The 13,645-nt window shown below is 42.8% G+C and overlaps 1 protein-coding gene across 1 annotated transcript in view; it reads left to right on the top strand.

The window, feature by feature from the left end:
- FBN1 (fibrillin 1) overlaps positions 1-13,645 on the top strand; it is a 239,417-nt gene that overhangs the window by 188,248 nt on the left and 37,524 nt on the right. Inside the window, exons 44-49 of the mRNA XM_074366079.1 lie at positions 1,704-1,826; positions 5,516-5,641; positions 7,557-7,673; positions 8,514-8,642; positions 9,268-9,387; positions 11,798-11,923. Coding sequence (XP_074222180.1) covers positions 1,704-1,826; positions 5,516-5,641; positions 7,557-7,673; positions 8,514-8,642; positions 9,268-9,387; positions 11,798-11,923 — 741 coding nt within the window. The remainder of the gene's footprint in view (positions 1-1,703; positions 1,827-5,515; positions 5,642-7,556; positions 7,674-8,513; positions 8,643-9,267; positions 9,388-11,797; positions 11,924-13,645) is intronic.

The raw sequence follows: 13,645 nt of genomic DNA, 5'->3' as shown, positions 1-13,645 counted from the left end.
GACGCCTGCACCTCTTGCGGCATCTCCCCTTCTCTCACATTCAGAGCCCGTTACTTCACCCAGGTGCCTCTTTGGTACTTACATTCGCTGAAGCCACAGCCCTTGGCCAGAACCCATAGGTAACGCCACCACGTGAACCGAGACCTTGCTGCACACGTGAGATTGAAACCCTGCAGCTGCACCAGCGTAAGGCACGTTGCTGTCAGGGTTGCATTCAGTGGATACGGAGATTATAAAGTGCTCCAACTTTTGGTTTCCATTTCACAGGATATCCATCTTCAGGGTGAATGTTTAATCCAAGGTCAGCTGCTTCCCAGCTCACTCTAAGCTCTCAGAATCAGAAAAGAAAGGTTGATTTAGTACATGCCTCAGCCACCCTGACATTGGAACGGATTCCAGAAGTGATTTAGGGAGCATCCGTGCGTCTGCTCTCCCCAAGTATGCATATAATCAGATGTTAGGCATCTGGCGCGTCACAGAAAGGCTTGTCTGGGACACCGTTTGGCTTCTCCAACTGCACAAGCTACCCTCTGTGTTTCTGTACACCCTTAATTCAGAGCAGGTAGCAGGCCTGGTGGGTGAGGTGGTGCTGGGTCCTGGGCCCACCTACCCCAGGCGGGCACGCTCTGCTGCTGTATCAGTTGCACAGAGAGGCACACCCCGTATTAGCCAGAAACCCACTGACTGCCAGTAGTCCTGACGTTTTCCCACCTCAAAAGCACACACCTAGGAGGCCTAGGGTGATGTATCTGCCGCCCCCTTGTGGGAGCTTCTTTGGCTGAGCCAAATTCTGCTTAAAACCCCTGTACCGGTGCTGAGAGCTGACTCCCACCTGTGTTCCGGGGTATTTTCTTAACTGGATTTAGACTGAATGAGAATGTGCCCCAGGAGGAGGGGAAGGGAACGTGCATTTGCCCCATGGTGTAGCCTGGATTGTGCAGGAACTTTTGCAATGCCGTGAATTTGAACTGTATTAGGTAGCTGTTAAATTTTTTAGAAGATAAACAATCCCCTGTGCAGTCAAAGCTCTGGAGCGCACAGTATCCACTTTATTCTTTGACAGTGAATGTTGGATTATCTTCAGTGGTTTTCTGTGCAACCTCTCGTGTTAAGTTTCCTTGATTTGACTGCCATGTGGCAGAAGTTTAAGCAAGAGCGTCTGCAGCCCTGCAGTTCAAAGCACTGTCTGTGGACCAGGAACACCCGCATCCCTTGGGAGCTTATCGGAAAGACAGACTATCAAGGCACTCCCCAGACACGCTGAGTCAGAATCTGCCTTTCAATAAAATCCCAAGTGATTCATGTGCACATTAAGGTTTGAGATGCTCTGCTCTGTAGACCTTACAGCCTTCCAGACAGAAGCAACCTGACTGCTAAAACCCCTAGGCTTTGAGCAAAATACAAGATTTCCTAGGATATCAGTCTATACTCATGTCAAGTCCTGGCCCTCGCAACAGTTTCACAATGTTTTTTTTTAGACACTGGCATCGTGAGAGCCCATACGTGTTGATACATCAGGTATTCGCATTTATGAAAAAATATTTGTAAAGCAAAAAAGTTAGAAAATAAATTTTCCCTCTTCCATTGTTGGTTCAGTAGATCCAATCAAAATATGAAAATGCAAAATCTGTGTTATGTGAGGGGCTTCATGGACTTGACACCCGATCTCGCTCCCCTTCTAACTCGGTTCTCCCTGCGTGTAGATATCGACGAGTGTCAGAACGGCCCGGTGTGCCAGCGCAACGCGGAGTGCATCAACACGGCGGGCAGCTACCGCTGCGACTGCAAGCCCGGCTACCGCTTCACGTCCACCGGCCAGTGCAACGGCAAGTGGTCCTCCCCCCGGGCCGCCCGCCCCGACGCCGGGGCCCCGGACACGGACACGGGGGGCTCCGGGGCAGGGTTAGGGTGAAGGGTGCCTGAGCTCAGACTTAGCCGGCGGACTTCTAGTCACTAGGCTGGAAGAAGGGAAAACTGCTGAAGTATCTAGACACAGCTTCTTTCTCTCTTTAGAGCTGTGGTACTTCCACGTTTGCCTCTGCTGCGCTGCTGCAAACACCCACTTGGGCAGATGCACACACTTACACACATACACACTCTCTCTCCCTAAGCAGTGTTCAGAACGTAATTTTTGTTTCTCCCCTTTCACATCATGCCTCTTGAGTAGGTGAGATTATCTCACCATCCCAGCCACGCACGCCAAATCTAGACAGCAGACCTTCCCTGAACTGGGCCAGGTTAACCTGTACAAACCGAGCAAGCAGAACCAAAAGCACCACTTCTCCTCCTCAGCATCTGACAGAACTGAAGGCAGCAAACATCGACAGTCTTTTATTAGCTATGCAACCTACAGTAAAATGAGAAACTATCCCCTAGAGGTTAGATTTTTGGGTGGTGGTTCACGTGTGTCAGGGGTGTGGTAGGAATAAGAAGGATGCGTCTGCAATGAACTTAAACTGAAGGTAAAGTTACTGAGTATCTGGTGGTATCGTGTAGTCAGTGGTATCAAAATGAAAACACTGGTGTTTCAGCCCAGAAGCAGAGTAATACCTCAGGATGATTTTCATCTGGGTCTTTGAGTAATTATAAGTCATTGTATATTTAGCAAGGAGGTCAGGGAGAATGTGTTATTTTGCTGCTGGTTCATTTCCCAAGGAGTTTCCTGGATATCGGATGCATTTGTGAATGAAACAACACCAGGGGACGTGGTCAGGTTTTCCTTGGATTTCCTTGCGCACCAGTGACTAAGTGGTAGGAAGTGCGCTGCTCTCTGGAGGGTATTTTGCATTGTTTTATGAGACTTTGGTGGGAAGAGGGTGTAATAGCAGAACAAAAACTCACTTTGAGAATCGAGACTTGTTTTTTGAGTTAAAAGGAACATGTGCAAGTGTTTAGCATTTTGTCAACAGGGCAGCTGTTGAAAAAAAAAAAAGAAAAACAAAACAGGACAGGAAAAGCGAGGACGTCTCTGATACGAGTCACAATACCCAGTGAGACTGGGCATTCATGCCACTTCCCTGCATTTTGCTCTTAATTTATATTTCTTTGAAACTGGGTGAAAGAATTCCAATCAAAATAAGGAATTGCTGATAATATAGAACGTGTCATTTCACACCACTTCAGTTCAGGCAAGCAGTGGGACGAACTATTTATACATCATGACCAGACATCCGACCAGGGCCTGCTGGGGCTTAGGCCCTGTCATATTTTCTTGCAGAACATTAACATAAATAAAACTCATCAGGCGCTAACCCGCGATAAGCACTTGTGAGGGAGTGCTGCTTGCAGCCAAAGCTTCATTTCCCTCATTCATTAAAATCCTCACAAGAAAGGAAATGTATTTGAGCTTAAGTTTTGCAACTGTTCAGCCTCTAGGGCTGAAGACTTCCCTCTGGAAATGTCTTCACTTACATCTTACTCTGAACATCTTTTAAAATGTCTTTAAATATTATCCTACACGTGGCCTTTTTCAGCCATACTGTAAAATACCCCTCTCTTTCTGTCTTTAGGATGGGAAGAACTAAAATTTCCTTCTCATCATCAGGTTTTCATTTGAATTCATAAGTGCATCATTTCAACAGCTGGCTGCCATCCCCCCAGCGCCACTGAGAGCTGTGAGAGAGCGGTCAGGTGTCTACGCCCAGGACGCTCGTGTGACCCGGGGGGCTGGGTCCTTAGAGCACATGCGGCCGCCCTCTGAACGTCTTGCCCAGCGAGACGTGTCCTTCCCAGCCATTTCCTCATGGTCTCCTCTCTCTGCTGGCTGTGTGGGCGCCCCCCCCCCCCCCAATACCCTATTTATACCTCCTATTTCAACCTCAGACATAATCTCCTAGGAGTTTAAATCCTGGTATTTGTAGAAACCTAGTTTTTCTGGTCTCAAGACAAAGTGAACTTGACAATTAAGTTCTCCAGAATTGTAACTTTTGGTTTCACCCATAGAACTTCAACATAATCCGTGTGTCATTTTTTAAAAATTATCATGAAATAGGCAACTTAGGAAAGAAATTCCTAATTGAGCCTCCCTTCCTAGTAAGATTCTTAGTGCTCTCCGTTCCCTGGGGGCCGCAGAGATAAGAAGGCCTCGTCCTTGCATCCTCCCGGACGCGGTACTACCCGGGGCTGAGGGTGCCCGCGGGCCACGCCGGCTGCGGCAGACCCGTGACGCCCTTGCTCAGGGTCGGCTCCCTCTGCAGAGCTTGGTGATGGGGCTCGGTTTCCTCTGCCTATCCCAGGGAGCAGTTTGTTTTAAACCCACCTTCTCTGATGGGAGTAATCACAATTGACTCACTCGCATTTCTGCACGGGCTAGCTCTAGTTCCTAAGCTGCTCCACCCCGGTTTCCCTTCTTAATGACCCACTTGAGACTTTTAGAGGACATGGTGATTCATCCTCTCTCAGTGTTCTGTATATTGGAAAGGAGTAGTTGTAAAAAGGGCAGCCTTTTTACATGTGAATGGAGGGGACGTATTCTCCTCTGGCATGGGCACCTCTGCTCTGTGCAGCAGACAGCGCCCACTCCGGTCGCTGTCCTCTCAGCAGACAGGGCAGGCAGGCAGACAGCGAGCGTGGGTTGTTCAGCCGGGCGCGGGGTGCCGCGGCGCCCAGCAGCACGTACACCGTTCTGCTGTTTGCTTTCTTCTGTGACAGTAGGAAAACTAGGGTGGCACAGTGCTCTCTCTCAATTACATTTTCCCTAAACACAGAATCTTGAGAGCTTTAAAAAAAAAAATGAGAGACGTAAATAGGCATGTGGCTGTGTCCCTTGTGGATTCATGCAACAAATTTGGCTCCTCAGATAATCAGATTTCAGAAGAGCAGCAAGTATTCACTTGATGATATATATATAATTTAGAGCCTAAAGACGGGCAGAAGGAAGATGAGAGGGCCTCCTTTTGAAAGAATATGAATGAAAAAGAAGGAATGTCATTAGGATTGTCAAATGCTGAAAGGAGCCACATACAGCCACATACACAAAGACTTGGCTAAGATGGAACCAAAGCTTCTAGGAGTAAGACAAAATAAGAAGGTGAATCTTGAACAAAGGGCAATGTAGACTGTCCACCATGAAAATCTGCCTTAGCAGTGGGATTTGACTTTGATTTAAATTTCCAGAGGAAGCCATGAAGGGTCCATGACTGAAACATCAAATCTTGCCTGGGCACATCCACAGTCTAGGACACTGCTGAGGCAGAAAACCAAGTGGAGTATCTCCCAGTTTGGCTTTTTCTTCCTCATTCTACTTCTGAGTTTTCTCATCTTTCAGAAGATGTTCTGGATACTTCCCCTGTTTTTCATGGCTTGTATATTGTTAACGTGCTCCAAATATGCCCAGTAAACGAGCACAAGATTTAACCCATTTTGATGCAAAAATAAATATAATGTCAGTGTCTGTTTTACTGGCACAGTTTAGAGCTAGGGTTAGTTCTGAGAGCAATACCCAGAAATAAGTCATTTGATTTGATTTTTGTCTTCTAAGTCTCCACTCAATGCTTAAGATACTTTTTATCTACAGATCGCAATGAATGTCAAGAAATCCCCAATATCTGCAGCCATGGACAGTGTATTGACACAGTTGGAAGCTTTTATTGCATTTGCCACACTGGTTTTAAAACAAATGCTGATCAAACCATGTGTTTGGGTGAGTATGTGACTATCATTTCCTTTTTTCGTCATACCCTATTGAAAAATTCCTTTGTATCTGCATATATATAAAAGTTAATACTAAACCTTTCAGTAGTTGTTTTGCTGTCTGTAAAATAAAAACCCAAGCAGGCATGTAACATTATTATCTTTAACAGCCTGAACACCTTTCTTTATATTCATTTGGCTGTTAGTCCCTTTTCACTAAGGAATACATTGAGAAAGGTATTAAGACAAAAAATTACTGTTAATAGCCTATTATTCTTTTATAATGTTTACGGGGTTTGCCATATTGGAACAGAGTGCAGCTTTTGAGTGTTTGAGCATGAGCATTTTTTGGGAAGGGTCTGTAGTTTGTACCAGATCTTCAAAGGTAAATTTACAGATCACTTTTCTAGGGGGAAGGAGCTCAGGATTTTAAATCTCTTCCTTGGTTTCTGTCCTGAATCAGAATGTTGATTTGGAATGAACTTCAAACATGTAATCAATCAATTTCTCTCTTTCCCTCTTTTCTTTTTCTACTTTAAAGCAACATCCGTTAAGTCTTTTGGGGACTCCATGAACACGAATCAGCCTCACGGAGGGGAAAAGAACAATGAATAGAGTAATGCTTAATGTGCCTGCCTTTGGCTGTGATTGGATTTATCCATTAGGGAACATTCTCGTAAAATTCTGTCATCTTCAGAGCAGATAACAAGTTTTAAGTTAAAGGATTGTACTCAGCCCTGTTCATCACTGGGGAGATAACCCCTGCACAGTAATGGAATCCTGCCCAACTTTCTTTCTCCTTCTTCCGTCTGACTTATCTAGAGCCCCCTCCCAAAGAGCCTGCCCGACTAATGCACTTCACTTGCTTGAGTAAAAATGAACAAGGCAGAAGTCTTGATTGCTGGCAGGGTGATGACACATCTGGACACAGTCTTCAACCACAGACACATACGTTGGAGTCACATTGGGCTCAGCAATAACTTCCTGATTTAAGATCGCAGATAATTTATCTTCATGTCCAGAATTTGAAAGGAAAGGAAATCCCAACTCTAAACACTACATTTTGCTAACCTGAGTGTAACCATCCACTGCTTCTCCATCCCCTTCTCCTTACCCTCCCCATTCTGCCTCACCCTCACAAGCCAGCACTGTCAACTGTTTTCATTTTCTTATTTCCTCCTTAATAGAATGCACACCTACTCTTTATAAGAAAGATGTTAGCTGCTGCCATGAGATGCAGAGACACATAAGACTCCAAAACAGCTGTTTGGAGTATCCAAAATGAAAACTCATAGACCAATAAAAAGACAAATCATAATGCAACAGAAGAGCCAAACTAAGTGCCATCACATTTGGGATAGTGTAGAAGAGAGATAAGTCACCATCTGGTGGGTTTTGGGGGGTGGATTGGAGAAAAGGAACAGATGTCTAAAACTCCAGGTGAGTTAGAAAGCTGATTTATTTTGTTGCTGATTTTGGGGTAGTATCAGGTGACTCACTGCTTTTTGGTAAACTGGAGTGAGAATCTTAAAGGCTGAAGTTTGCCAAAGGTGGCAGCAAATCAAGACCCAGATGCGCACAGAATTTTCCATTTCCAAGTGAAAATATTTGAGAAAAGTGGCAAGGGCGGAGAATTCTAGAAGTAAATAGAATAAAATAGTTCTTGTCCAGTTCTCATGTCCTTAGCTTGCCTCCTTTAGCAAGCCAATCAAGGAAACAATTTTCTCCCAAGGTTTAGAACCTCGCCTTTTGCTGGTTTCTCACAGGCAGCTGCCACTGCTGGAACTAATAGCAACATTGAATCTAGAAGTTCTCAGCCTTCATTTGACACACTGTGAATTCTAAGACGCCCTGTCACCCCAGGAACCATGTGCCCTTCTCTGCTGTTACTAATCATGTTTTTCTATGTCCTTTGTTCCTCCTAGACATAAACGAGTGTGAGAGAGATGCCTGTGGGAACGGAACTTGCCGAAACACAATTGGTTCCTTCAACTGCCGCTGCAATCATGGTTTCATCCTTTCCCACAACAATGACTGCATAGGTGCGTGAGCGGAACAGTCCGCCCCCGGAGAAAGGCAGTTTTGTGTGTGTTCTTTGTAATTAGCATCCTTTCCAGTGTGCTGGCTATCTTTTTTAATATATGCCGTCTTATTATGCATGACAGTTGGGTAAAAGACTTGTCAAATAAGATGTGTTAATTGTCAGATATAGTTACTGCATCTGTTACTTTTATTAGTATGCTCATTAGCAGCTATAATTTTTATGTTTTCTATGCTATGAATTAAATACATTTCAAAATAAATTGGAGTGAATATATTTTAAAACATATAAAAGAGATCCTTTGTATAGAAATTACATAATTCAGGAGCAATGTGGACCTACTTGTCTAGATATTTCACTGCAGTCTCTCTTCAAAGAAGTAAATTATTGAATCTATAAAATCCTTCTTATGAAACATGCTATATCATTCATAAGCGAAGCTAAGGAACCAAGTTTTGTATTGTGCTGGAGGCTAATTTTATGTACTTCTAATTATAAGAATACTTAATAATACCCTCAGCTGTACTATTCAGATGTAAATTCAGTTTTAATCTTTAAAAAATGAAACCTAAAGGAAGATCAAGGTGAAACTCATACAAAATCCGAATATAAATTATTCATCCCTGATTAGTAGAATTGTGTCATCTTGTTAGGTTTTGATAGGTGGGTAGAGCCAGGTCTGCTGTTATAAACTAGATCTTCATTGGAATTTCTTAAGTTTGCCTGAGCCGGCAGACCAGTGAAATTCAGAAGAAGTATTTCTCCCTTTAAAGGCTTTGATCATTGATGAGAATGTGACATTTCCTTTGGAATGTATCAAAGGATATTTTTTTTTTCACAGACGTTGATGAATGTGCAACTGGAAATGGGAACCTGTGCAGAAATGGCCAATGCATCAATACAGTGGGGTCCTTCCAGTGTCAGTGCAACGAAGGCTATGAGGTGGCTCCAGACGGGAGGACCTGTGTGGGTGAGTGCTGCCTCAGACAGACCCTGCGGAGGTCACTGCCGGAGACCACCCAGGGAACCGTGCAGGCTCCATCGCAATTCTTCAGAAGCCTGCAGGAAAAAGATCAAAGTAGAATTACACTAATCCTGCCAGTAGACTTTGGGTGTATGTGTGTATGGGATACGTCCCGCTTTCCCCCTTATCTTTTAGAAACTAAGTTTTTTTTTTTTTTTAACTTACAGAGAACAGTTCAGCTGTTCAGTATAATAGTTAAATTGTTCTATAAACAACTGTAATTCCCTTTTTAAAATTTTTTTCCTTCAAAATAGCTTTGTAGTGAACTCTTATATAATCTTTTGGGTGCCCTCAAAAATCTTCAGACCCACCGACTTTTCACATGCTGTACTTTCCTGGAAATACTTAATTTGCTGTAGATCAAATAAAACACGGCCGTTACATCGCACACTTCCGAAAGCTGATAAAGCTGATTTTTATTGAGTCGTTAATTTTTATCCATGGTAGAGTTTGTGGGCTTGAGTAGTTTTATGTATTTCTTTGATTTGAGTCCAGTTTCTCTGAATTTTAATTGCTTGATGGAAATCATGCCAGTGGGAACCTCTTTCTTCTTTTTCCCTTTTCTTTGTAGATATCAACGAATGTCTCCTAGAACCTGGAAAATGTGCACCAGGTACCTGTCAAAATTTGGATGGGTCCTACAGATGCATTTGTCCACCTGGATACAGTCTTCAGAACGACAAGTGTGAAGGTAGGAGGGCTGCCAGTATTTGGAAATGAACAGTACTGGTTACTACATTGATACTATCAAAGTCACATTTTTGAGAAGGTGGGATGGTGTCTTCATTTCGGAATACTTTATCAGAAGCAGATTCAGGGGTAGCATATTACTTATGGGCTCACAATTAGTTGGTGTGACAAGAACATCAGATTGTCATGCTAACCTATGATGAAGCTGTTTTGCTCTGTGTGTATAGATGATTACATGACCCTGACCCTTTTCCAATGTGCTTTTATGCAGCTTGTAAAAAAGAAAATCCCAGATTACATGTGTTTAAAGGTCAATGGGTTGCAACTGATTCCAGTTAAAATCTTTAAGTGACCACATTCAAGGTTAGATGAATGTGGCTGTACAATTTGCCTGTGTTGTTTTGACTTGCAGAGTGGTAGAAATGTGTAACTACAGATAAATTCTCAGATTTTATAGGACCGCATTCCTCAATAAATAGATCATTGCATTAAATGAAGGCCATTAATTGCCGGAACTTTACAGATAAATAGGGTGAAAAGGACTTTTAAGAAGTCACCTCGTCCGTGCTCCCACCTTTAAACAAGGCTGTATCTAATCCATAATGAGTAAGAATTTCCCCCACTTTTAATATCATCAGTGAGAAATGTTATTATATGTCTAATTTAAATTGCCTTCAAGGGATAATATTCTAAATGAAAACATTTAATCAAAATTAGGCCTAAATGCAAATTATTAAGTGTTATGTTACCTCTATTAGAGATCAGCTTTATTCACTCCATGATTAATGCAAAATTACCCTAAAATGAACAGAATGAAAATGTATAGAAAGAAAAATTAACTTCCCGAATAGTCAGTAAGTGTGTTTATTCTAAATCTTTGTCCCTATGCTTATGAAGTTGGCACCTACAGTTTAATTTCTACCATAAGAGAAAGAATCATAAGAACAAAACCACCCACCAAAAGGAAACATCTGAGCATTTTTACAAAAGTTGACTTTTAAGAGAAGGTTGGATGTGGGGGTGGGGGGAGTGCAGGAATGGAGTCATTGCATCATTATCAGGGCTTCAGACCCATTAGTAAAACCACAGGGAAGACAATGCAATTCCAAGTGCCACATAATAACGTGCTGTGCTGAAGAGGCTGGTTTTGCCTTGTGTAGGAAGAGAATCACTTTGCACTGCACATTTATTTCTAGAGTGTCTATTGTGTGGCATTTACAAAATTAAGTCAGGATAACGAAGTTACTTTCCTAACTTCCCCTTTGTTGGACCTCATGGGAATAAAATTGTGAAATGCGAATACATTTTGGTGTGGGTAGAACTCTTTGCACAAAACTGAAAATAGAGAGTCCCAGGATACAAGAGAGATCTGTTTTGTTGGGGAAAAAAAAGTATTTCTATAAAAATAGTGTGGCTCAGAATCAAGACTTACCTCTTTTTCACTACAAATTTCTGCTGAAGGTCGGGGAAAAGATGGGTAAGTCTCTTGGAAAGAGTGGCCATGCTTTTTCCGCAAGTAGGATGAGCATGCATTGACTGACCAAACCAAGACAGTTTTGAGGAGGGCACTATTAATAATGAGTCCAGGCCAACAGGCATAAGCTAGGACTCTCCCAGGCAAGCTAGGACATGTGGTTACCCAAGCCATTCAGACTTCCCTGCACACCACCCTTAATTTCCCCCTTACAGTAGCTAAGGTATATTAATATGTTAAAGGAAACATGTCACAATTATGTGTGTCGAATTCCTATTATCTCTATGATGAAAGAAAAACTATAGCCTATACACAGAAGGCATTTTTGTGTCTTCAGGAAAATTAAACTGCAAATGAGAGTTAGGAGCCTCCTCTCCTGTAATATCTTCAGATTATATTGCATAGGATTATTTTCCCAAGGATTAGTGCCCTTGTGCAAGTCACAGTTTTAGGGTGATAGCACGGGGTACTGGAGAAAGCACTGTGGATGGCTGGAAGGCAACAAATTTGGTTCAGAGGTCTAGGTCTCTCACTGAGTAACTCATTGTCAACACAATTAAAATTTCAGAGCTTCTGCTTACTGTGGAATGGTGAAGTCAGACTCTAGACTCTCTTCCTTCCTTCCTAGTTCAGGTGGTATGACATTACTCCCACTTTTTAAATTGGCCAAGACACTCAGTCTGGGTAAAAGATGTTTCTCACTGCATCCCTAAGAAGGCACTTGCAGATTCCACTTTTACAACAAGAACCATCAAAACTAATTTTCTAAGTCGTCACTGCCTAGAAGTCTACTCGCAGCATTAGGATACAGGAAAAAAATCTTCGTTATTGAGAGTCGTGAAACTTAGTTACAGTCTGCACTTCTACATTTTGCATGAGGTATCTGATGGTGTCTCCATTGTGTTTTCACTTTGTTTGACACATGTGTTTCTTTCAGATATTGATGAGTGTGTTGAAGAGCCAGAAATCTGTGCCTTGGGCACGTGCAGTAACACTGAAGGCAGCTTCAAATGTCTGTGTCCAGATGGATTCTCCTTGTCCTCTACTGGGAGAAGGTGCCAAGGTAAGTGCTTTTGCCTTTTGCTTTTAGACTTTCATTACTCTGTGTTTATTTGTTGTGGTTTTATTTTTTTTAAACATGGCAAAGCTTAGCGTCTTTGTGAAGAGAAGATGGAGACTTTTCATTCACCCAGAGGCCTAATGATTACCATATGTCAGAAAGTTCAGTTTTACTTTTAAGGTTAAAAACTTACCCGTCAAGTTACGGTTGCTTGTACAATGACTGTCCTGGCACTTTAAACCTGTCTCTCCCCTAAGAACAGAGATGCTGATAGATCAGTCAGTGGGGGATCAGCCAAGAGCCACTGAACACAGCAAACCCGGGGTGGCGGGGGGAGTTCAGCTGCAGATTCTCTGCCTCTGAAGAGGTGACCTGTGTAAATACGGGCCAAAAGCTAGACTGTCGGACAGAAAAATGCAGAGTAACTCACTTGCTCCCAGGATATAGTGCCCACCTCTGACATCCCAAGGTTTCTAAGAAAACAGAAAAATAAATTTGAACTGACCAGCAGTCTTGCTGGCCCATAGTCTGTTTTCAGGAATAATACTTCAAAAAAAATCGAAAGGGAGCCTGAACTTAAGCATAACACAGTTTATTATGTCTCAGAAAACTGTTGAGGTTTTACTAAGCAATGCAATTGTGTGTGTCTATCTACTTACACAAACTAGCTTAGTGAATTCAGGACAGAACACACACACACACACGCATGTTCCATCCCCTACTCTGGCCTAGTGTTTTGGGCTTTTTTTGTTGTTGTTTGTTGTTCAGGGTTTTTTTCTTGGTTATTTTGTTTTGTCTTTTTTTTTTTTTTTTTTTTTTTTTTTTTTACTTTGCTTCCATATTACCAAATAAGAGGCAAAAGATACATCATTTAAGATTCTAAAAATTGGGTTTAGGGATCCCAGCCTTGCCATTTTTAGCCTAGGGCAAGTCATTTAATCTTTTGGAAGCTCAATTTTCTTATTTTTAAATGGCAGTAATAGTACCTGCCTGACCAGTCGTACTGCGTATGTGACAAAGCCTTGCTTGTTTCTGATCCTTCATAGGCTGTTGTTACTGTTATCCAAATTGGCTGCTGTTCACTTTTCAACTAGTCATTTTGTCACCCAATATTTAGAAGTGTGAGAGGGGAGAGCTGAGAGGTCTCAACTGGTTTGATCTTGTAGGTGGATATTAGAGGCCCATGTGGGTTTCTGGGTTGTGGGTGGGGAGGCGCTTGATTCAAGCAGATATTCTGTCTGTATGGTAAAGACCAGCCAGATAAATTCTAGCTCCTGCTCCCCTGTTTTTGTGTGCCTTTGGCTTGGCCAGAGTTTGGAAAGAAAGCAGTGAGAAACCAGGTGTGAATCTGCCGATGTGGCAGGCCAGAGGAAACTCATAGGCTATTAATTCAATTTGCACTGGCCTGTCACAGAGCAAGCGAACGCTGCAGGAAGAATCAGCCCAGCTGTGAGCAGCCCTGCCACATGCTCAGCTCCAAGAGGCAGAGCCAGGACTGAGGAATGCAAGCAGGGAAAGTGACTTTTGTAGTTCTGATGAAATTTCAAAGGTCATTAAGGGCTCTTGGCAGATGGACTGGTAAACAGGCACCCTACCGAGTCCAAGTTTAAGGATGTAGGCGCACACAGCTCTCCTTCCCAACGCGAGGCACCTTTGATGAATAAACCAATTCTAGACAACCACCACAAGCAAATGTAAATCTCCCACAGAGCCCAGATTTTGCTG

This window comes from Camelus bactrianus, chromosome 6 (genome assembly GCF_048773025.1).
Source record: "Camelus bactrianus isolate YW-2024 breed Bactrian camel chromosome 6, ASM4877302v1, whole genome shotgun sequence".
In the NCBI taxonomy this organism is placed as follows: domain Eukaryota; kingdom Metazoa; phylum Chordata; class Mammalia; order Artiodactyla; family Camelidae; genus Camelus; species Camelus bactrianus.
Note: the sequence above shows the minus strand (reverse complement) of the source record. Positions and strands in the feature narration are given on the sequence as shown.